This window comes from Callithrix jacchus, chromosome 8, assembly GCF_049354715.1.
Source record: "Callithrix jacchus isolate 240 chromosome 8, calJac240_pri, whole genome shotgun sequence".
Classification (NCBI taxonomy): domain Eukaryota; kingdom Metazoa; phylum Chordata; class Mammalia; order Primates; family Cebidae; genus Callithrix; species Callithrix jacchus.
Window position 1 is genome coordinate 57,588,704 of NC_133509.1, and position 21,350 is coordinate 57,610,053.

The 21,350-nt window shown below is 41.0% G+C and overlaps 1 protein-coding gene and 1 non-coding gene across 21 annotated transcripts in view; one reads left to right on the forward strand and one right to left on the reverse strand.

Annotated features, from left to right (window-relative positions):
- RNF212B (ring finger protein 212B) overlaps positions 1-21,350 on the forward strand; it is a 73,460-nt gene that overhangs the window by 35,700 nt on the left and 16,410 nt on the right. For 16 of the 20 annotated variants that reach the window (XM_017977003.4, XM_078334555.1, XM_078334545.1 and 13 more), the window contains 5 exons: positions 16,021-16,136; positions 17,351-17,411; positions 18,129-18,157; positions 19,537-19,583; positions 19,801-19,843. In XM_017977003.4, the coding sequence (XP_017832492.3) occupies positions 16,021-16,136; positions 17,351-17,411; positions 18,129-18,157; positions 19,537-19,583; positions 19,801-19,843 (296 nt within the window). The remainder of the gene's footprint in view (positions 1-16,020; positions 16,137-17,350; positions 17,412-18,128; positions 18,158-19,536; positions 19,584-19,800; positions 19,844-21,350) is intronic. The other 4 variants (XR_013521105.1, XM_078334550.1, XM_078334551.1 and 1 more) reach the window with 1 other exon arrangement.
- LOC118145307 (U6 spliceosomal RNA) lies at positions 16,929-17,031 on the reverse strand. Its single transcript, XR_004730431.1, has one exon. It is a non-coding gene; the product is annotated as a U6 spliceosomal RNA (small nuclear RNA).

Here is a 21,350-nt window from a genome sequence, read left to right on the forward strand (position 1 = left end):
TGTTTTGAATTCTTTACTCACCTCAAGATAATCTTTCTAAGGGATTGGAGGACCTCATATAGATGTGTTAGTTTTCTTTCTTTTATTTTGGGTGGGGGTAGATGGAGTCTCACTCTTGTTGCCCGGGCTGGAGTGCAGTGGGGTGATCTCAGCTCACTGCAACGTCTACCTCCTAGGTTCAAGTGGTTCTCCTGCCTCAGCCTCCTGAGAAGTTGTGACTACAGGCATAAGCCACCACACCTGGCTAATTTTGTATTTTTAGTAGAGATGAGATTTCACCACGTTGACCAGGCTGGTCTCGAACTCCTGACCTCAGGTGATCTGCCCGCCTCCGCCTCCCAAAGTGCTGGGATTACAGGCGTGAGCCACCATGCCTGGCCTGTAAGTTTGCATCTATTCCTAGATCCTATGCCCTAGACCCTTAACCATGACTAGCCATCTTTCAAGTCCATGCCAATAATTGTTCCTTCTTTGGTAAAAGCCTTTCCTGATTCCTGTAGGCAGAGTCTTGCTCTGTCCTTTGTTCTCCTACCCCACATTGCTCTTAACTCTGCAAAATATTTAACTCTGAAAAAGTGTTTTATTTGATTAATTTATTAATTTTTGAGACAGGGTTTCACTCTTGTTTCCCAGGCTGAGTGCAATGGTGTGATCTCGGCTCACTACAACCTCAGCTCACTACAATCTCCACCTCCTGGGTTCAAGCAATTCTCCTGCCTCAGCCTCCTGAGTAGCTGGGATTATAGGCGCACCACCACACCTGGCTAATTTTTTGTACTTTTAGTAGAGATAGGGTTTCGCCATATTGCCCAGGCTGGTCTCGAACGCCTGACCTCAGGTGATCCACCCACCTCAGCCTCCCAAAGTGCTGGGATTACAGAAGCGAGCCACCATGCCCATCCAAGTGTTTTATTTTAAATTAATTTTTCTCATTTCTCCTTCTCTCACTGAACTTATTTCTATTATTTCTTATTTCTCTTTTTCTCACTGAAGTTTCTCAAAGACAGATATCATCTTCATGTCACCCAATGTTTACCTAGGTACTTGGCACAAATTAGGTGCATAAGAAATGTTTGCTAAATGAACTAATACACATTAAGGTTTTTTTTTTTTTTTTTGAGATGGAGTTTCGCTCTTGTTACACAGGCTGGAGTGCAATGGCATGATCTTGGCTCACCGCAACCTCCGCCTCCTGGGTTCAGGCAATTCTCCTGCCTCAGCCTCCCGAGTAGCTGGGATTACAGGCGTGCGCCACCATGCCCAGATAATTTTTCGTATTTTTAGTAGAGACAGGGTTTCACCATGTTGACCAGGATGGTCTCGATCTCTTGACCTTGTGATTCACCCACCTCAGCCTCCCAAAGTGCTGGGATTACAGGCGTGAGCCACCGTGCCCGGCTTTTTTTTTTTTTTTGGTGGAGTCTTGCTCTTGTTGCCCAGGCTGGAGTGCAATGGCACAATCTCAGCTCACTGCAACCTCCACCTCCTGAGTTCAAGTAATTTTCCTGCCTCAGCCTCCCAAGTAGTTGGGATTACAGATGCGTACCACCATGCCCGGCTAATTTTTTGTATTTCTAGTAAAGACAGGGTTTCGCTATGTTGGCCAGGCTGCTCTCAAACTCCTGACCTCATGATCTGCCTGCCTCAGTCTCCCAAGGTGCTAGGATTACAGGCATGAGCCTGTAAGAGGGGAGAATATTCAAGGCAAGATCAGAGAGGAAGACTTGATCATATAGGTACTTATAGGCCACAAGAAGGTGTTTATATTTCCAAGAGCATTGGGACACTGTTGAAGGGTTTTACACAAGGAAATGTCATCTGTTATATGATTTTTAAAAGAGAATCTGGCTGCTGAGTAGAGAATGAACAATAGGAGAGATTAAGATAGAAGCAGGGAAACCAGTTAGGAAGCCACAGGAAAAATCTAAGCAAGATTGCTTGGGCTAGAGCGGTGGAAATAGAAATGGAGAAGAGGGCCAGGCATGGTGGCTCACGCCTGTCATCCCAGCAACTTGGGAGGCAAAGGTGGGCGGATCGCCTGAGGTCAGGAGTTCGAAACCAGCCTGGCCAACATGGTGAAACCCCATCTCTACTAAAAATACAAAAATTAGTTGGGCACAGTGGTGGGCACCTGTAATCCCAGTTACTCAGGAGGCTGAGGAAGTAGAATTGCTTGAACCCAGAAAATGGAGTTTACAGTGAGCCAAGATTGAGCCACTGTACTCCAGTGTGGGCAACAGAGTGAGACTCTGTCCCAAAAAAAAAAAAAAAATAATAATAATAAAATAAAATAATGGAGAAGAGTAGTTAATTCAGAGATACGTAGTCCAGAAAGAATTTAGTAGAATTTGCTGACTTGGATATGGGAAAAAGAGGAAGCAAGGAAGATGCCTGAGTTTTCTTCTTGAACAGCTGAGTAAGATGATCCTATCCTTTATCAAGACTTAAAGACTGTTTTGAGGGAAAATATTATTTTGGACATATTAGATTTTAGATGTTTGTTAGAAATCTAGGTGGATGGCCAGGCACGGTGGCTCGTGCCTGTAATTCCAGCACTGTGGGAGGCTGAGGCGGGTGGATCACCTGAGGTCAGGAGTTCCATACCAGCCTGGCCAACATGGTGAAACCCCATCTCTACTAAAAATACAAAAATTAGCCGGGCATGTGGCACATGCCTGTAGTCCCAGCTATTCAGGAGGCTGAGGCAGCAGAATCGCTTGAACCCGGGTGTCAGAGGTTGCAGTGAGCCAAGATCACACCATTGTACTCCAGCCTGGGCAACAGAGTGAGACTTCTTCTCAAAAAAAAAAAAAAAAAAAAAAGAAAAGAAAGAAAAGAAAAGAAATTTAAGAAAAGGAAAAAGAAAAAAGAAATCCAGGTGGAGAAGTCATGAGGGAAGATAGATTTACCTTTCTGGAGCCCATGGCATAGTTCAAGACTGGATATGGTCAAGATATGAGTGTAGAATTCATTAGGATATAGACATTATTTAAATCATTGAGACTAGATGAAATCACCCAGAGAGTCCCTTCAGTATTTAGCAATTAAGTGGAGGATGAGAAGTTAACCAACAGCAGCAATCAGAGTAAAAACAAAGAAAGTGTGGTGTCACAGAAACCAAGAAAGGCAAATGTTTCAAAAAGGAAAATATAGCTGGGTCAAATACTGTTGAGAGATGAAGTAAGAGGAGGACAAAGCAAGGTTGACTGGATCTGGCACCATGAGAATTGTTGGTGCCTCTCACAAGAACATGTTGACTAGAGTCTTGAGAAAGAAGACTACATTGGAATGCATTGATGAGTGTTTATTTACACTCAGTCTACTTCTTCACTTCCCAAGCCTCTCTACAACCCTTTACAGTCTGGCTTCACACTGTCTCACTTGAAACCCTTTTGCTAAGGACATCAAAAACATCCTTGTTATCAAATCCAATGGATTCTTTTTGTTATCATATTTACTCTCTCAGCAGCATCTTAGGTCTGCTCTCTCCTCCTTGAAACATTTTCTTTGACAACCATAGCCAATTTTGGACTCCTCTTTCCCTTTTGGATTCCTCTTCTGTCCATCTTTTAATGTTGTATTTCTCAGAATTCTATCCTGGATACCTTCCTTCCTTCCTTCCTTCCTTCCTTCCTTCCTTCCTTCCTTCCTTCCTTCCTTCCTTCCAGATGGAGTCTTGCTCTGTCACTCTCTATATATACCATATATTATTATTATTATTTTTTTTTTGAGATGGAGTTTCTCTCTTGTTGCCCAGGCTGGAGTGCAGTGGCACGATCTCAGCTCACTGCAACCTCTGTCTCCCAGGTTCAAGTGATTCTTCTGCCTCAGCCTCCCCAGTAGCTGAGATTAAAGGCGTGCACCACCACGCCCAGCTAATTTTATATTTTTAGTAGAGATGGGGCTTCTCCATGTTGGTCAGGCTGGTCTCGAACTCTCGACCTCAGGTGAGCCACCTGCCTCGGCCTCCCAAAGTGCTGGGATTACAGGCATGAGCCACTGTGCCGAGCTGTATTCAATATATTTTTGCTGAATGAATGAGCTGTCTCTCAAATTTCAGAGGCATGTATCCATTTGTCAACTAGATATCTCCACTAACTCAACATTTCCCAAACTGAGCTCATTATTCTAGACACCCTTCCACCCTATCATCTCCCCTTCCACACACACACACAGAAAAATGGAGTACTCTTCCTGTTTCTATCCTGATTAATGATGACCACCACCAAAAATCTAGAAGTCATTTTTTATTTCATCTTCTATTCACATATCCCATTCATTATCAAATCATGTTCTATCACTGTAAAACATATTGAATCTATTCACTTTATCTCCAGCCTCCTATTTCAGGTCATCTAGATTACTATGGAACGTTCTAACATATCTGGCCTCCAGTATTTCCTTTTCCTATCAGTTCTATATATTGAAGCCAGAAGAATCATGCTTAATATAACTATGGCCAGGCATGGTGGCATCCTAGCACCTCGGGAAGCTGGGATGGGAGGATCACTTGAGCCTAGGAGTTCTGGGCTATAGTATGCTATGTTGATAGGGTATCTACATTAAGTTCAGCATCAATTTGGTGACTTCTTGGGAGTGGGGACCACCTTGCCTAAGGTGGAGTGAACTGACCCAGGTTGGAAATGTGCTGATCAGTAGTGGGATCATGCCCGTGAATAGTCACTGCAACCCAGCCTGGGCAACAGTGAAACTTCATCTCTACAAAAAAAAATTATATATGTATTTATGTATAATCATGTTATTTTCCTATTTAAAACCATTTAATACAACTTTTGCTCCGAAGATAAAGTTCAACCCCCTAACATGGCTTATAAGGCCAGATAATGCTTTGCTTTCTGCTTATCTCTTCAGTCTCATCCCTTATCCTCACTCCCTTCCCCCAACTATAAAACAGACAGACTGAATCTATTTTTATTATTTATATAAATAATTGTATCTGTTGCCTCTGGGCCTTTGTACTTGCTGTTTTATTTGTCTGGAACATTCTTGCCCTCAAACATATACATGGATAAATACAAACAGCATATAACAGTTTTTTTGTATTATAACTTTCTGTTTACTTGTCTGCAGCCTCCCATGGGGGCTGGGGCAATATCAGTCTTACTCATCTATATGTCAGCTCCTAACATAGTACCAGGAACACAGAAGGATTCAATAAATACTTTTTGAAAGAATTAATGATCTTCCCTATTGAAGTTTTCCTTTAATGTATATGAAATATGGTAAAGTGATAATACTGGGAAAACTGTTGGTGTAAAAATCTAATGACTAAATCGGCCTGCTAGCTTATAACTTTATTTCTTTGAACGTAGTCATACTTCCTCACATGTAATATGAAATAATAATACTCATCCTACTCCTTGTAAAGATCCAATGAGACAATGTTTATGGAAATATTCTTAAAACTGTAAAGTACTTAAAAAAAAAAAAAAACAGAGACAGTCTTGCTATGTTGCCCAGGTTGCTGTCAAACACCCGGCCTCAAGCAATCCTACCACTTTGGCCTCCCAAAGTGCCAGGATTACAGGTGTGAGCCACCACGCCCGACCTGAAAACTGTACTTTTATTAGTTTAAAGAACAGGCCAGGCGCAGTGGCTCACATCTGTAATTCCAACACTTTGGGAGGCCAAGACCAGTAGATCACAAGGTCAGGAGTTGGAGACCATGCTGGCCAGCATGGTGAAACTACTGAAAATACAAAAATTAGCCCGGGATGGTAGCACACGCCTGTAATCCCAGCTACTTGGGAGGCTGAGGTAGGACAATCGCTTGACCCTAGGAGGTGGAGGTTGCAGTGAGCCAAGATCTTGCCACTGCACTCCAGCCTGAGCAACAGAGCAAGACTCCATCTCAAAAAAAAAAAAAAAAAAAAAAACCAAAACAATAATGCGGAAAAGTCATGAAAGGTTCAGTCATCATAAACTCACTTTAAAATAGTTAAAGATCATATAAGTAAAAAGAAATTTGTATTTTAAAAAATTGTTTTCAAGTGGGAAGTATAAACACCACATCTACTTTTTTTCAGGTCTTCTAGTTTTCATGCAATCACTTACTTTTTAAATAACAGCTTTATTCAGATGTAATTTACACACTGTAAAATTTACCCTTTTAAAGTATACAATTCTGTGATTTTTAATACATCCACAGAATTGTGCAAACACTACTGCCTAATTTGAGCAAGTTCTCATTGCTATTAAGTCTTAGAAAGGAGACTTAAATTTAAGTTTTTCTGTTTGTTTGTTTTTTTTAAGACAGAGTCTCACTCTGTCACCCAGGCTGGAGTGCAGTGGCGTGATCTTGGCTCACTGCACTCATTGCAACCTCCGCCTCCCAGGTTCAAGTAATTCTTCTGCCTCAGCCTCCTGAGTAGCTGGGATTACAGGTGTCCACCACCGTGCCTGGCTAAGTTTTGTATTTTTGGTAGAGACAGGGTTTTGCCATGTTGGCCAGGCTAGTTTCAAACTCCTGACCTCAGGTGATCTGCCTGCCTTGGCCTCTCAAAGTACTGGGATTACAGGTGTGAGCCACTGCACTGGGCCAGACTTTGGGGCTATTATTAATATTGCTATGGAACATTTATGTACAAGTTTTCACATGGACATATATTTCTATTTTTCTTGGGTATATACCCATGAGTAGAATTTCTGGGTCAAATGGTAACTATATTTAACTTTTTAAGGAACTACCGGACTGTTTTCCCAAGTGGCTCTACCATTTTACATCCTTGGCAGCTGTTTTAGTCTGTCTGGGCTGCTGTAATAAAATAACTTAGACTGGGCAAATTCTAAATAACAGAAATTTGGTTCTCACAGTTCTGGAGGTTGGGAAGTTCAACATCAAGGCACCAGCAGATTCAGTGTCTGGTGAGGGCTTACTCTCTGCTTCCAAGATAATGCCTTCTTGCTGCATCCTCATATGGCAAAAGGGGCAAACAGGCTCCTTCAAGCCTCTTTTTATTTATTTTTTTCAGACAGGGTCTCACTTTGTCACAAAGGCTGGAGTGTGCAGTGATGTGGTCATTACCAGTGATGCAATCATGGCTTACTGCAGCCTTGCCCTCTTGAGCTCAGGCGATCCTCTCACCTCACCCTCCCAGGTAGCTAGGACTATAGGCACATGTCACCACACCTGGCTAATACTTTTTAAAATTCATACAGTGTTTCACCATGTTGCCCAAGCTGGTTTTGAACTCTTGGGCTCAAGCAATCTGCCCACCTCAGCCTCCCAAAGTGCTGCAATTACAGGTGTGCCCACCGTGCCCAACCCTGAGCCTTTTTTTTAGGGGCACTAATCCCATTCATAAGAGCAAAGCCTTCATGACATAATCATCTCCTAAACTCTCCATCTCTTAATACTATTGCATTGGGAGTTGAGTCTCAACAAACCAATTTTTGTGGGACACAAACATTCAGATCCCAGTGGGCCAGTAAGTATTTTAAGCTTTGCAGGCCATGCAATTTCTGATGCAGCTACTCAGCTCTGCTGTTGTAGCATGGAAACAGCCATAGAGAGCTTGCCAACAAATGTGTATTAATTATGTTCCAATAAAACTTACTTACAAAAACAGACCGCTAGCTGGTCATGGTAAGCTGTTTGCTGACCCTTGGTCTATTTTATGGTTTTAAAAAGATTTTTGAAGTCACATGTTTTTACTAACATATACATACATAATTTCTATATTTACTGTTGGAATAAAATCAGGTCAAGATTTGATCTCATCAGTAGACCAGATCTTGCTTCTCCATCCCTCATTTGAATTAAAAATTTGGACAACTGAGGTACTCAATGGACCAGGTGCAATGGCTCACACTTGTAATCTTAGCACTTAGGAAGGCCAAGGTGAGAGGATTGCTTGATGCCAGGAGTTTGAGACTAGCTTGGGCAACATAGTGAAACTTCGTCTCTACAAATTTAAAAATTAGCTGGGCTTGGTGGTGCACACCTGTAGTCCAAGCTTCTCAGGAGGCTGAGGTGAGAGGATTGCTTGAGCCTGAGAGTCTGAGGCTACAGTGAGCCATGATCGCACGAGTGTACTCTAGCTTGGGTAAAAATAGAAAAATTAGAGATACTCAATGGTGCTTTTGAAGAAGTTTTATTTAGTTTGAGATTATTTTACTTAAAAAGAAAAAGCTAGTCTGTCAGTATTTAGGACTTCCAAAACAGTGTATTGAATTCTTCTTAGGCCAGTGTGAGGTAGTATTCCTTTGATCATGCAAACTGTGCAACCCAAAACATAACCCTCCACCTGGTGGGCTACTGTGGCTCTCATTCAGAGTGGGTACTTCAGACATCTTATTAACAATCCTCCAATTGCTTTTGTTAAGAAAGCATCCTTAGGGTTCTTTTTTGCTCAAATCTGTTCCCTCTGACCCATCACAATAATCTATTTCAATTACAGATCTGAACAAGTAACTGCCTTTTCAAAATCCTTTGGTGGCTTCCTATTACCTAAGTTTCAGGCTCCTCAGAGTGACACATAGTTACCTTAATGATCTGGTTCCTCTTAACCTCTCCAATTTCTTTTTATTTTATTTTCTTTCTTTCTTTTTTTTTTTTTTGAGATGGAGTCTTGCTCTGTCACCAGGCGTGCAGTGGTGTGACCTTGGCTTACTGCAACCTTTGCCTCCAGGGTTCAAGCCATTCTCCTACCCCAGCCTCCCAAGTAGCTGGGACTACAGTTGTGCAACACCACACCCAGCTAATTTTTGTATTTGTAGTAGAGACAGGGTTTCACCATGTTGGCCAGGATGGTCTCCATCTCTTGACCTCATGATCCACCTGCCTCAGCCTCCCAAAGTGCTGGGATTACAAGCATGAGCCACTGCACCTGGCCAACCTCTTCAATTTCAATCACAACTATCACCTCATATCTCATGTACAAACACAAGTTATGACATAGGTTATTTATCACCTGTTAGGCAGATTTCGTTCTTTGCAGTTCTTTTACAGACCATATACTTTCATACCTTTATACTGGAAATGCCTGACTTATACACTAAAGACCAAATTAGGCTGGGTGTGGTGGCTCACACTTATAATCCCAGCACTTTGGGAGGATGAGGCGAGTGGATCACCTGAAGTCAGGAGTTCAAGACCAGCCTGGCCAATATGGCAAAACCCCGTCTCTACTAAAAATACAAAAATTAGCCAGGTGTGCTGGTGGGGGTCTGTAATCCCAGCTACTCTGGAGGCTGAAGCAAGAGAAATGCTTGAACCTGGGAGGCAGAGGTTGCAATGAGCCGAGATTGTGCCACTACACTCCAGCCTGAGTGACAGAGTGAGACTCCATCTCAAAAATAAATGAATAAATAAATGTGCATCATGGGAACAGCCAAATGGAAGAGATGCAAAGTATGTGAGGAGGTGCAGAGCTTCCATACCCTCTCCAGATACACTATCCTCCCAGCATCATCAAGTGTTCACCAACCCGGTAACTCTCTGAACCCTCTTGTTCAGGAGTTGTTATGAAGGTTCCATTATATAGACATGATTGATTAAAGAATTGGTCATTGGCGATTGAACTCAGTCTCTAGCCCCTTTTCCCTTTCTGGTTGTCTGGGGTGGAGCTGGGGTGGGAAGAAGAGTTGGGACCCCGACCCTCTAATCAGTGTTTGGTTCCTCTGGCAATAAGCTCCCATTTTGATGCTATCTAGGAGCCCACCAAGAGTCACCTCATTAACACAAACTCAGGTGTGGTTGAAAGGGGCTTGAAAAGATGCTCCTATCACTCAGGAAACGCCAAGAGTTTTGGTAACTGTGAGAAACCAGGGACAAAGACCATGTATATATTTCTTATACAATACCCTGTTCAAAGGATCCTCCTAAAAATCAGCTCATTTAAAAAAATAGTTTATTGTGATTTTATCACATATAACTTCAAATGCCTGAAAGAGAATAGTATAATGATAGTATAATTATATGTATATTATAATTAATTTCTGAACCATATCAGGTTCGTTGCCCAGTGAACAGCAAGTTAGTACACCAAGACACTGGGTTGCAGCAGAGAAAGAGGTTTAATAATAAGACAGATGAACATTTGTCTCTAGGAGGAATTTGAGGCTAGAGATTTTAAAGGGGTTGGACAAGTAGTAAGCCAAGGCATGGAGGTCGTTGATTGGTTAAAAAATGCAGGGTGAAGTCATGGGAAGGAGAGATGAAGAAACTGCATTCTTATACTGATTTGATTCCTCTATCAGGGTCTTCAGACTGGCTGGTATCAGCCGTTCCACTGGAATCCAGGATCTGAAAAATATCTTAAGCAACTTTTAAGCAAAAGCCTTATGATTCTAATGTCAGATTCTATTTATGAGAACAATGAGGATGCAAATGGTCAGCATCTAGTGTGATGTGACTTTTGCAGCTAAAAGGAAGTGGGCCAAAGTGCAGCCTGATTAATACTTAATTATAACTATATTTCTGCCCAGACCAAGCATGTAATTCTTGTTAAACCCTATGAGGACGGTTTCATTTCCACTCATCTGTCACTCCACTTCAACAATTACCAGTGATTGGCTAATTTTCCTCCATCTATACCTCCTGCCATCCCAACCCAGATTATTTTAAAGCCAAAACCAGATATTATATCATTTCAATCTGTAAATATTTCAGTGTGTATCTCTAAAAGATACAAATTTTTTCTTAAATATAACCACATCGTGCTAAAATAATGATTCAATAATATTATCAAATAATCAGTCTGCATTCACATTTATCCAGTTGTCTCAGTTTTAAAATGTTCCCACATTTTGAATTGAGGAAAGGTATATATTTCAGTTGGTTATTATGTCTCTTAAATTTCTTTTACACTATAAATTTTCTCTCATTTCTTTTTAAATTATTATTGAAGAAAACAGTCTTTTGTCCTACAGAGTTGTCCGCAGTGTGGATTTTGTTTATTGTACCCATGGAGTTATTTCCTATGTTCCTCTGTCCTCTATTTCCTGTGAATAGATAGGTGGGTTTAGGCTTAATCACCATCACTGGTTTGTGGGGGTGGGGAAGGTGAGGCAAGACCACTTTATTCCAGTGTTGTATTACATCAAGAGGTACTTAAGGTCTTATGTCTTTTATTTTCTATGAGGGTAGCTGCTGATGAACTTTGCAGAGATCCATTAATTCATTAGAAGTTATAAAATTCCAGTTTTGAGGCCGGGTGAGATGGCTCACGTCTGTAATCCCAGCACTTTGGGAGGCCAAAGTGGGCGAATCATGAAGTCAGGAGTTCGAGACCAGCCTGGCTAGCATGGTGAAACCCTGTCTTTACTAAAAAAATACAAAAAATTACCTGGGCTTGGTGACGCACACTTGTAATCCCAGCTACTCTGGAGGTAGGAGAATTGCTTGAACCTGGGAGGCAGAGGTTACAGTGAGCAGAGATCGTGCCACTGCACTCCAGCCTGGGAGACAGAGTGAGACTCTGTCTCAAAAAAAAAGAAAAAAATTCCAATTTCATCTCCTTTCTCATTTCTTTAGTTGGAGTACTTCTAAAGAGATTTTTTTTTTTAATCAAGCAAATGACTATGCAGACAATAGTTCGAAAATACTCAGACTTGCTTGTAGATACTGTGGAATGAGGGAGTTTCACGTAAGATAGATAAGGCAAAGTAATAGGTTTTGAATGTCAAAGAGAGATCATGAGTTTACCAATACCTTTAAAGTGAATTTCTAAAACTTAGTGTCTTATTTACAAATGTTCAAAAATTAAATTGCATGCAAAAATAAATCTTCAACTAAATAAAAATGCTGACATTTAAAAATAAGAACTAAGGCTAGGCACAGTGGCTCATACCTGTAATCCCAACATTTTGGGAGGCCAAAGTGGGAGGACTGCTAGAACCCAGGAGTTTGAGATCAGCCTGGGCAACATAGTGAGACTCTTTCTCTCAAAAAAAATAAAAATTAACGGGGTGGGCTGAGCACAGTGGCTCATGCCTGCAATCCCAGCACTTTGGGAGGCTGAGGCGGGTGGATCACCTGAGGTCAGGAGTTCCAGACAAGCCTGGCCAACATGGTGAAACCCCATCTCTATTAAAAATACTAAAATTAGCTGGGCATGGTGTCAGACGCTTGTAGTCCCAGCTAGTCTGGAGGCTGAGGCAGGAGAATCATTTGAACCCAGGAGATGGAGGTTGTAGTTAGCCGAGACTGCACCATTGCACTCTAGCCTGAGTGACAAGAACAAAACTTCTCAAAAAAAAAAAAAAACAAACAAACATAGCAGAGTATGGTGGCATGCACCTGTTGTCTCAGCTACTTGGGAGGCTGAGATAGGAGGATCACTTGAGAACAGGAGGTTGAGCCTGTAGTGAACTGTGAATATGTCCTTGCACTCCAGTCTGGGTGACACAGCAAAACTCTATCTAAAAAAAAAAGAACTAAGACTAGCCATGGTGGATCACTCCTACAGTCCCAGCACTTGCAGGATGTCATGAGGCTAGAAGTTTGAGACCAGTTTGGACAATGTAGCAGGACCCCAGCTCTATCAAAATAAAAATAAGAATTGGGAAGGTCATTCTTTAGCACAAAAATGATAAACTAATATTCATTTCCAAAGCATATATTACTTTTTTGTATGTGTGTATTTTTGGTAGAGACGGCATTTTGCCATGTTGCCCAGGCTGCTCTCAAACTCCTGAGTTCAAGTGATCTGCCCACCTGGGTCTCCCGAAGTGCTAAGATTACAGGCGTGAGCCACTGCACCTAGCCTATTTGTATAAACAACAAAAATGTTTCTTTTATAATAACCCACATTGGACCAAAATATCTTGTCTTATTGTAGTAAACCTACTAAGCTCCCCTTCTGTGTTTCCATTACTGTGCCTCTCTCAGTGTCTTTCAGTTATTTCTCCTTTACTCTTTCCAACCTTTTGTTGGACCTAATTCAGAACTGAAGTTTTAAAATACTCTCTGAAGCATATAAAATAAAAATTATGTTTTATATGTAAAATAAAGTTTATACAAAGCCATTGGTTTGGATTGAGTTTCTGCACTAGGTCCAACAGACCAAACCAAAATATACTTACTCATGCTGACAGTTTATTTGATTTTCCAAGAAATCAGAAGAGAGAGAGAGGTAATAGCCAAATCTCCAAACAGGCCAGTTTTAGCCAGCATAATAAAGAAGTCCCCTCTGCTTTAACTTTTTACAAGGAAAGTAACTATGAACCAACCCATGCACTTTTTGTTCTCTGTTTCTGTTTTCTTCAGCCCTTTCTTCAGGAAAGGAATCAGAGTTTAGAAGTAGGTAGTTTCATACTAATAAAATGTTGTTATCAATGTTTCAATAAAGCAAACAATATTTAACACTTGCATTATCCAGACAATGTTAAGTATTATCATCAATAGAACTACTTTTATTATTATCAGCTCTGTGTTACTGTATTAACAAAATAGTCACACCTTTAAGAAAAAGTAAATGATTGGGAGGCCTAGGCAAGAGGATTGTTTGAGACCAGGAGTTCAAGACCAGCCTGGACAACATAGCAAGATATTATTTCTAAAAAAATTTTTTAAATTAAAAAAAAAGCAAGTGAGCAAGCAAAAGTTAATCTTCTTTGGAAAAAGGAAAGAGGCAAGCAAAAGTTAAACTTCTTTGGAAAAAGGAAAGAGGCCAACCTTTTCATGAAGCCAAGGGATTTGAAGGATTGCTGACTATTGCTAATTTTTTAAAGTAATGTATTGAGTTTTTAAGTACATTACTGAGTTAGATTTTAGAATCTTCTTCGGTGAATGTATTTGAAATAGGCTAAACATTTGTACCCTGGCATCAGGCAAAATCACTTGTTCTTCTCCTCTAATACTCCTTGCCTGTTGTTTTCTGGACTGGTCTTTCTTCTTCTTGGAATGAACAGTTTTTGGGGAGAAGTAGTCAAAGTAGGTCTGCTTATACCTGGCAAAAGACCCTCCCATAGTCCAGTCTGGCACCCTGGAGTTCCACAGTGGGGTCTGTTTGTGCATTTATGACCCATGGTAATCTCAAAGGAAGGACTAACTAATCTAGGGCAGGATTTGGCTTTTCTTGATGCTAGCCTGATATTAACTTAATTTTGCTTCCAACTAACTCCAAGGGTAGGATTAGGATATTTGGGATACTAACACTGTGACTTGGGTGTCTGTTATGTAGATTCATCCCTTCCCCTGCCATTTTAGGTAATTCCCAGGATTCAGAGTGACTTTTATTCTGCTTCTCCACAATTTTTTTTTTTTCGATATGGAGTCTCACTCTGTTGTCCAGGCTGGAGTGCAGTGGTGCAATCTTGGCTCACTGCAACCTCCACCTTATGGGTTCAGGTGATTCTCCTGCCTCAGCCTCTCCATTAGCTGAGATTACAGCTGTGTGCCATGATGCCCAGCTAAGTTTTTTATTTTTAGTAGAGAGAGGGTTTCACCATGTTGGTTAGGCTGGTCTCGAACTCCTGACCTCAAGTTATTTGAGATCACTCAAAGTGCTGGGATTACAGGCCTGAGCCACCACGCCTGGCCTCCACTATTCAAATTTTCTAAAATAATATTTTTAAGATGGGGTCTTGCTCTGTTGCCCAGGCTGCAGTGCAGAGACATGATCATGGCTCCCTGCAGCCTTGAACTCCTGGGGTCAAGCGACCCACCCACTTCAGCCTCTCAAGTAGTTGAGATTACAGGCATGTGCTAACATGCCTGGCTAAGTTTTAAAAATTATTTTTTGTAGAGATAGGGTCTTGCTATGTTGCTTAGGCTGGTCTCAAATTCCTGGCCTCAAGCAATCCTCCTGCCTCAGCCTTGGCCTCCCAAATCTCCGAAACATTTTTTTTTCATAGCTTAAAATAAACATTTTACTTTTATTAAAAACAAGGGTTTTTTTTTTGTTTTTGAAAATAGAATAAATTCTTATCTATCTAGAACAGTTTACCTTTAGTAGAAAGGAAACTCTTAAGTACAATTCTTCAGTAAGATGGCAAGAGTAATTTGAAAATTAGTGAGAATAAAAAGTTTATTAGAAGAGTACCAAGATCTAGAGAAGGACCCTAGACAAAAGAGTGTTTATAGTCTGAACAGGGAGGAAGCAGATGAGACATGAATACTGCTGTGTACTCAAAAGTAGAGCCTGACAAAGCTAAAACACTTTCTAAATATTAACTTTTGATCCGATTCAGCAATCCTATGATAGACACATTAGCATAGCAAATGGTAAAGTAAGGCAAATGATAGAATTATGTGTGCATGCCCAGAAACAAAATTCAAGCATAGGCAATCTCCTTCTGTGCCTCTCTACCCTTTCCTGTAGCAGCATCAGCAGCCTGCAGGTGACTTTGTGTAGGTGTCTTTAGGGAAAGTAAATTGGTCACCAAAGCTCTGTAATAGCTATGAATGTGGAAGCTGATCCAAACTAATAGTGGACAAGTTAGAACCAATTCTAAGCTTGAAAAACAGTTTAAAAAAATCTCTCTAACTGCACAGGATGAAAAAACTTATTTTTAATGGGTCATTCTACTATGGTAGAATATTCTCATTAAGATAGTAGAAGGGGTTGGGCACGGTGGGTTATGCCTGTAATCCCAGCACTTTGGGAGGCCAAGGCAGGTGGATCACCTGAGGTAGGGAGTTAGAGACCAGCCTGACCAACATGGAAAAACCCTGTATCTACTAAAAATACAAAATTAGCCAGGCAGGGTGGCACATGCCTGTAATCCCAGCTAATCGGGAGGTTGAGGCGGGGGAATATCTTGAACCAGGAGGCAGAGGTTTCAGTGAGCCATTGCACTCCAGCCTGGGCAAAAAGAGTGAAATGCCATCTCAAAAAAAAAAAAAAAAGAAAAAGAAAAATAAGATAGTAGAAGACCAGTGCCTTGGAATTGAGTGCTGAGCTCTAGTTCTGGGAAGTTGTGAATTAGGCCAGATGTTCTAGCAGAAAATGAGCAGTATAATAAAGTGTGATTTGATGGTTTTCCCTTTGTTGCCAGAAGTGAAGGGGAAGGAGTTATGGAAGAGTATGTCAAAGGCTTGTTTTTCCCTAGTAGGTGTGGAGTTTCCAGAAGAAACAAACAGATCTCCTCCTCGCCTTTTATAAGCATAGAATTACAAAGTTAGAAACAGCCATGCAGGAGGCACAGCAAGCACTGGTCAGCCAGGACAAGTAAGTAACAAGTCAAATCCCTAGAGACCTTTTTTTTGTCTTTTTAAGAAGTGACAGTCCTTATTCCCTTGTGTTTGCAAAGCCTGGAAATTGCTCCATATGTATTTGTTTGTTTGGGAAAATCAGGTACAGAGTTTTTGATCCCCTGAATCTCCATTGTTTTTCTTTCTGCCCTCCAGAGGCCCCCCTCACTTTATAGTTTTCCTCTTCTATTTCCTAGTATCAGAAACTGCTTCCTAGCCCAGGTACAGTGGCTCACACTTATAATCCTAGAACTTTGGATGGCCAAAGCAGAAGGATCACTTGAGTCCAGGAGAAGACCAGCCTGGGCAACACAGCGAGACTCTATTTTGAAAAAAATAGTTCTTAAATAAAAAATTAGCCAGACATGGTGGTTCCCACCTGTAGTCCCAGCTACTTGGGAGGCTGAGGCTGGAGGATCCTTTGAGCCCAGGAGTCTGAGTTACAGTGAGTTATGATTACACCATTACACTCCTGCCTGGGTGAAAAAGTGAGGCACTGTCTCAAAAAAAAAAAAAAAAAAAAACCCTCCACTTCTTTTTGAAAAATCAGATATAGCTGATTCACACTAATAACACTCATTGTAGCGTCAACCTCCTGGGCTCAAGTGATCCTCCCGCCTCAGCCTCCCAAGTAGCTGAGACTACAAGCGCATGCCACTATGCCTGCCTAATTCTTGTGCATATATATGGTAGAGACTGAGTCTCTCCACATTGCCTAGGTTGGTCTGGAATTTTTTTCTTCTTTTTAAATTGATTATTATTGTTATTATTTTTTATGAATTGCTTCAAGCATTTGCATGTTAACTGTCTTTGGGGGCCATTCTAATCTTCTCTGTATTGTTCCAATTTTGGTATATGTGCTGCCAGAGCAATCAAAAGATGGAATCCTTGATAAAAATTTTTCGACATCAGCAGGCCAGGGATGTGTGTGTGTGAAGAGAGGAAATGGATTTTTTTTGCAAATTCCCTTGAAATCATACCAAGTAATCTCTTATTTTGTCCACCTGATTGTTCTCATTATCAGAATCCTGCCATTGTCTCCTTCAATCACAAAATCTCTGATAGAAATAGATTGTATAGCTGCAAGCATTTCTCAAAAAGCATTAAATAGATGTTAATAGTTATAAGAAGAAAAAATCAGGTTTTTAATCCCTGATCTGTTGGAGCTGATTGTTTTCATCTTTTGCCTAGAGAATTGTCAGTCTTAAGGAAGGAGAATGGAGAACTGAAGAAACTTCTAGCCATTCTAAAGGTAAATGAAATAGATTTTCCTTATTATTTTCTCTCCTACTTTTCTCATCTATCTAGCTGACTGTATAGAATAGTGTTTCCTAACCTTTTTCTCATCATGGAACACACAGAAATTGATATTTGTACAATAAGCACACTATAGTCAATGGATGAGGTCTCAGCAGACCTTGGAGGACTGAAAGGATCAATATATAGCACACTTGTAATCCATTCACAACATACCAGTTAGAAAGCTGTCTTATAGAGGAGACATCTGTTGCAGCTCAAAAATTTCTCTTCAATAAACTCAAGACACCTCAGGACCCTTCCTCTGCATCACACTCTACTTCTTAAATATTTTTTCTTCCTGAGAATGTTCTGTGTATTTGTATAATTTTCCTGTTGATCTCACTCCTATAATTATTCAAGCACATTGTAGTATGTCATTTCCGTTTCTCTCCCAGAGACTCCATATTTCCCCACATATGTTAGTCTGTGGGATTCCCTATGTGTACTTATGAAGAACTAAAATTTTATCCCAGTATTTCCTTAGGATATTAAAGCCAATAATATCCTAAGGAAATACTGTGGCTACTTTCCCCCCTACTGGGAATCTTAGCAACCCTGACTAAAGGGCATTGAGCTTTGTTATCTAACAATTAAGACTAAAGATCTGTTGATTAGGATCCTCAGTTGCAGCTTTCTTCACTCCTGTTTTTATTTATTTTTTAACCTATAGGAATCTCCGAGTTGGTACCAAGGAAGCAGGTCAGTTTTATCAGCTTCCGTACTAGCCCAGTCACCTGAAAATGCCTATTCTTTCTTGACTCCTGGCTGTGTGAACTCTGAGAGAAAGAAAATGGTTAATGAATTTAGCTTTCACTTCTCCAAGAAAGAGTTACTCACTGAAAACTGCCGAAGTAAAATTTTAATTGTAATGCTCACCCTGGACTGTCATCTTATGAAATCCTACTCATCCTTCAAAATCCAACTCAGTCATTTCCTCTGTGAATATTGCATTAGGTAGAGTTAGATGGTCTATTCATTCATTCAATAAATATTAAGGGCCTACAGTTTATCAGGTACTGTGTTAGGGGCTGGATATATTCCACTGGTCCTTTCTAATTAGTGATTTGTATGTTCTACCAACTGTTTAAAAAAAAGTGTGTGTGTGTGTGTGTGTGTGTGTGTGTGTGTGTGTGTGTGTGTATTTCTTTTTCTTTTTTTGAGACAAGAGTTTTGCTCTTATTGCCCAGGCTGGAGTGCACTGGCTCAATCTCGCCTCACCCACAACTTCCACCTCCCGGGTTCAAGCGATTCTCTCCTGCCTCAGCTTCCTGAGTAGCTGGAATTACAGACATGTGCCACCACGCCCTGCTAATTTTGTGTTTTTTAGTAGAGACAGGGTTTCTCCTTATTGGTCAGGCTGATCTCGACCTCCCAAACTCAGGTGATCCATCCACCTCAACCTGCCAAAGTGCTGGAATTATAAGTGTAAGCCACCATGCCTAAAAATATTTTTAATATCAGCTCTGCAATGATGGATTAAAAAGACCTGGCCCCCTACATTCATAAACGTTACAGTCTAGTGTTCTTTTGTCCTTCTGTACTTCTGATAAGCCCATTATGACACTTAAACACTGCTCTAATTGTTTTTTAAATCTCTCCCACTAGCCTGTAAGCCTCTCAGTTATTCTAGTTACCTTTGTAATCTCAGTATCTAGGAAATATGAACACAAATATATGCTTGTTGGATGGCATCCTTCTTTCTGGTTATTTTGGGTTTAGTTTTTTTTCTAGTTTCTTAAGGTGGATGAGAGGATGGAGGGATGTATGAATGGATGGACAGCTGTATGGCTGAGAGTACTTGGTAAGGCACTGAGGAGAGAAGATAGTGTACTTTACAACTTTTATTATGGGCAACACAGAGGTGGAGAAAGCTCCACTTAGGGAGTTGGAGAGCAATGGGTTTTATATGGAAACATTGCTTCCATATGTGGGGATGCTACCTATAATACAAGAGAGTAAGCAATTTGTGCTCACAGAGGAAGCTATTATTTCTATAAACAATGATCTGATTGATCCTCTAAAGTGGCACTTAACCTTTGCTTAGGGGGATTTGAGCCACTTCTCTTTTTTCTTTGCAGGTCAACCACACCTCGACCAGTGGGCATTACTTCCCCATCACAGTCAGGTGAAGAACATTTTTTTCCTTAAATATCTGTGTGAGATGAATATCCTTTCTCTATGTAGAAGATGGTCTCCTCTCAAAGACAATAATGTGATCTTCCTAACTTTATGTATAATATGAAAACACCACATAACAGATTACTGCGAACAACAAATTGGCCAGGCAAGGCGGGGTGCACCATTGATGGCAACTTTTTATTCTGCACTCTATTCTCTTTCAGTTACCCCACGACCCAGTTCCCAGCATAGCAGTCAGGTGGTCAGGTAAGCCTACACAGCAACATTAAAACTGTTGGCAAGAATTGGAAGACGAAAGAAATATCTAGATTGGCTCAGATTGGGACTGACAAAATTTTAGGTCTATGTAGAAGTTTAAAGCTAGGTTTTTTTTTTTTTTTTTTTTCCAATCCAAACTGTATCCAGCTTTATTAAAGATACTTTCCATAAACAAGCATGGTATTTTAGGCAGGACATGGGCAGACAATTGTTAACAATATACAGCTTTCAGACTCCCTTCTTCAGTGGACTACCAAAAATCAGAAAGCCATTAAAAAATCCAATAAAGTCTTCATCTGATGCTCTGAACAGGGAAAGTTTAGAGTGAGGGTTGACATTTCACATTTAGCCTGTTGTTTAACAACTTTTCACAAGCCGACTCTGCTTTCAGGAAGGGAAATGAGAATGGCAGCATTTTGCCAGGCGCAGTGGCCCACACCTGTAATCCCAGCACTTTGGGAGGCCGAGGCAGGTGGATCACCTGAGGTCAGGGGTTCGAGACCAGTCTGGCCAACATGATGAAACCTTGTCTCTACTAAAAACACAAGAAAAGTAGCTGGGCATGGTGGCATGTGCCTGTAATCCTAGCTACTCGGGAGGCTAAGGCAGGGGAATTGCTTGAACTCGGGAGGCAGAGGTTGCAGTGAGCCAAGATCTCGCCACTGCACTATAGCCTGGGTGACGGAGTGAGACTCCGTCTCAAAAGAAAGAAAGAAAGAGAGAGAGAGAGATAAAGAAAGAAAGAAAATGGCAGGATTTATCTGAAGATCCACAATCTAGAAAGGGAACCACTGCTCTTTTTGCAGGTGTCATGTTAGTAGCAGCACTGGAAAGTCCAGATGACCTGACATACTGGTAACCAATGACTGGGAGTCAGGTCCCAGTAGATGTCTGGGCTTAAGGAAGTTAAGTCTATGTTGAAAGATGGAAAGGGAGAAGAGGACATACAAACAAATTTGTTTTTCCATACCACAAGGCTTTTGTGCCAAGGTAGCCATGTGTGTCAAAGTCAGGGAATCCCTCCTCCTGGGAGCCAAGAGGAAGTCTCTCAAAACTAGAAGAGAAAGTTGTTTTCCCCACATCAATCTAGCTTTGAAGACATTTTATTAGTGACCTATGCCCCTTTCCCCCAAAACAACAATGAAGTGTTATGTGTACTAACAACATATAAAGCTAGGTTTTTTGAGGCTGGCTGCATGGTGGCTTATGCCTATAATCCCAGCATTTTGAGAGGCTGAGGTGGGTGGATCAGTTGAGGTCAGGAGTTCAATACCAGCCTGGCCAACATGGTGAAACCCTGTCTCTACTAAAAATACAAAATTTAACCGGGCGTGGTGGCGCACACCTGTAGTCCTACCTACTGGGGAGGCTGAGGCATGAGAATCGCTTGAACCCAGGAGACGGAGGTTGCAGTGAGCTGAGCTTGTGCCATTGTGCTCCAGCCTGGGCAACAGAGTGAGACTTCGTCTGAAAAAAACAAAAACAAAACAACAAC